The sequence below is a fragment of the Hyalella azteca genome, unplaced genomic scaffold, assembly GCF_000764305.2.
Source record: "Hyalella azteca isolate HAZT.00-mixed unplaced genomic scaffold, Hazt_2.0.2 contig14497, whole genome shotgun sequence".
Taxonomy (NCBI): Eukaryota; Metazoa; Arthropoda; class Malacostraca; order Amphipoda; family Hyalellidae; genus Hyalella; species Hyalella azteca.
Genome location: NW_025944377.1, coordinates 1 through 765, shown reverse-complemented (window position 1 = coordinate 765; position 765 = coordinate 1). Strand labels below are relative to the sequence as shown.

Here is a 765-nt window from a genome sequence, read left to right as displayed (position 1 = left end):
GTCAAGACGTTGTCAAGGTATCAAGACGTTGTCAAGGTGTCAAGACGTTGTCAAGGTGTCAAGACGTTGTCAAGGTGTCAAGACGTTGTCAAGGTGTCAAGGCGTTGTCAAGGTGTCAAGGCGTTGTCAAGGTGTCAAGGAGTTGTCAAGTTGTCAAGGAGCAGTTCAGGCAGCAGTGCAGTCTATCTCGACAATATCCTTAGGCACGTCCACGAACTGGTAGACCAGCCGCTGTCCGTCTACCTTCGCGAGGATACCGCGCTGGTAGTAGTACCTGTGCGTAGTAGGGCTGGTCAGCAATATTGTTATCGTAAGCAAAATTGTTTACAATTTTATAAGAACTTAATGATTTAAAAAAAACCTTCTCAATGTCAATCAAAATTATTTACAATTTTATAGGAACTTGAGGATTTAAAAAAAACCTTCTCAATATTAATCACTTAGACATTTTTCATTTCTAATGGCTCTCGAATGATTGGCAATCGTACGTACTATATATACCTGAGCGCTCTTGAATGATACTAATTTTTAATATAATACTAATTATAATATGATAATAAGTTGATATATACCTGAGCGCTCTTATATACTACCAATTACTAATATAATACTAATTATAATATAATAATAAATTGATATATATTTGAGCGCTCTTATATCATACTAATTACTAATATAATACTAATTATAATATGATAATAAGTTGATATATATTTGAGCGCTCTTATATAATACTAATTACTAATATAATACTAATTATAATAT

General features: G+C 33.3%; 1 protein-coding gene across 1 annotated transcript; it reads right to left on the bottom strand.

Annotated features, from left to right (window-relative positions):
* Positions 1 to 8: 8 nt before the first annotated feature.
* LOC108679225 (ecdysone-induced protein 74EF) lies at positions 9 to 583 on the bottom strand (the record flags this gene model as incomplete). The annotated part of the gene is given in 2 exon segments (XM_018167827.1): positions 9 to 274; positions 573 to 583. Coding segments are annotated over 2 exon segments (120 nt in total), but the record flags the coding sequence as incomplete, so codon positions are not given.
* Positions 584 to 765: the final 182 nt, after the last annotated feature.